This window comes from Phaethon lepturus, unplaced genomic scaffold, assembly GCF_000687285.1.
Source record: "Phaethon lepturus isolate BGI_N335 unplaced genomic scaffold, ASM68728v1 scaffold34528, whole genome shotgun sequence".
NCBI lineage: Eukaryota > Metazoa > Chordata > Aves > Phaethontiformes > Phaethontidae > Phaethon > Phaethon lepturus.
The window spans coordinates 1-332 of NW_010560323.1; the positions used below are offsets into that span (position 1 = coordinate 1).

A 332-nucleotide genomic window follows, 5' to 3' on the forward strand; every position below is an offset into this window, starting at 1 on the left:
GACCGCGTGGGCGGCCGAGGTTTCTCGGGCCGCAGGAAGAAGGGCCGCGGTCCGTTCCGCGGGAAGATGTACAGCGAGATGAACCACCGCTCCCGTAGCCGCGGTGGCCCCGGTCTCCGCGCGCGGCTGGGAGAGGACGATAGTGAGTGGGGCTGGCGTGTGGGGAGGGGCTCGGGGTGGGGTTCAGGGCTCCCCCCAATCTCACCTCGTCATTTTTAGCTTGCCCTACGGCCCACGACCGAACCGCACGGCCAACATCCACATCACAGTCAGACGCGACCTTCCCACTCCGGAGCGGAGCAGCAGCACCAGCCGTGATGGCGGGGGGGAGG

At 68.7% G+C, this 332-nt stretch overlaps 1 protein-coding gene across 1 annotated transcript in view; it reads left to right on the forward strand.

The window, feature by feature from the left end:
- Positions 1–3: 3 nt before the first annotated feature.
- NXF1 (nuclear RNA export factor 1) overlaps positions 4–332 on the forward strand; it is a gene marked incomplete at both ends in the record, with an annotated part of 3,311 nt that continues 2,982 nt past the window's right edge. The window contains 2 exons of the mRNA XM_010293640.1: positions 4–176; positions 220–332. The exon at positions 220–332 is cut by the window's right edge and continues 15 nt beyond it. Coding sequence (XP_010291942.1) covers positions 4–176; positions 220–332 — 286 coding nt within the window. The remainder of the gene's footprint in view (positions 177–219) is intronic.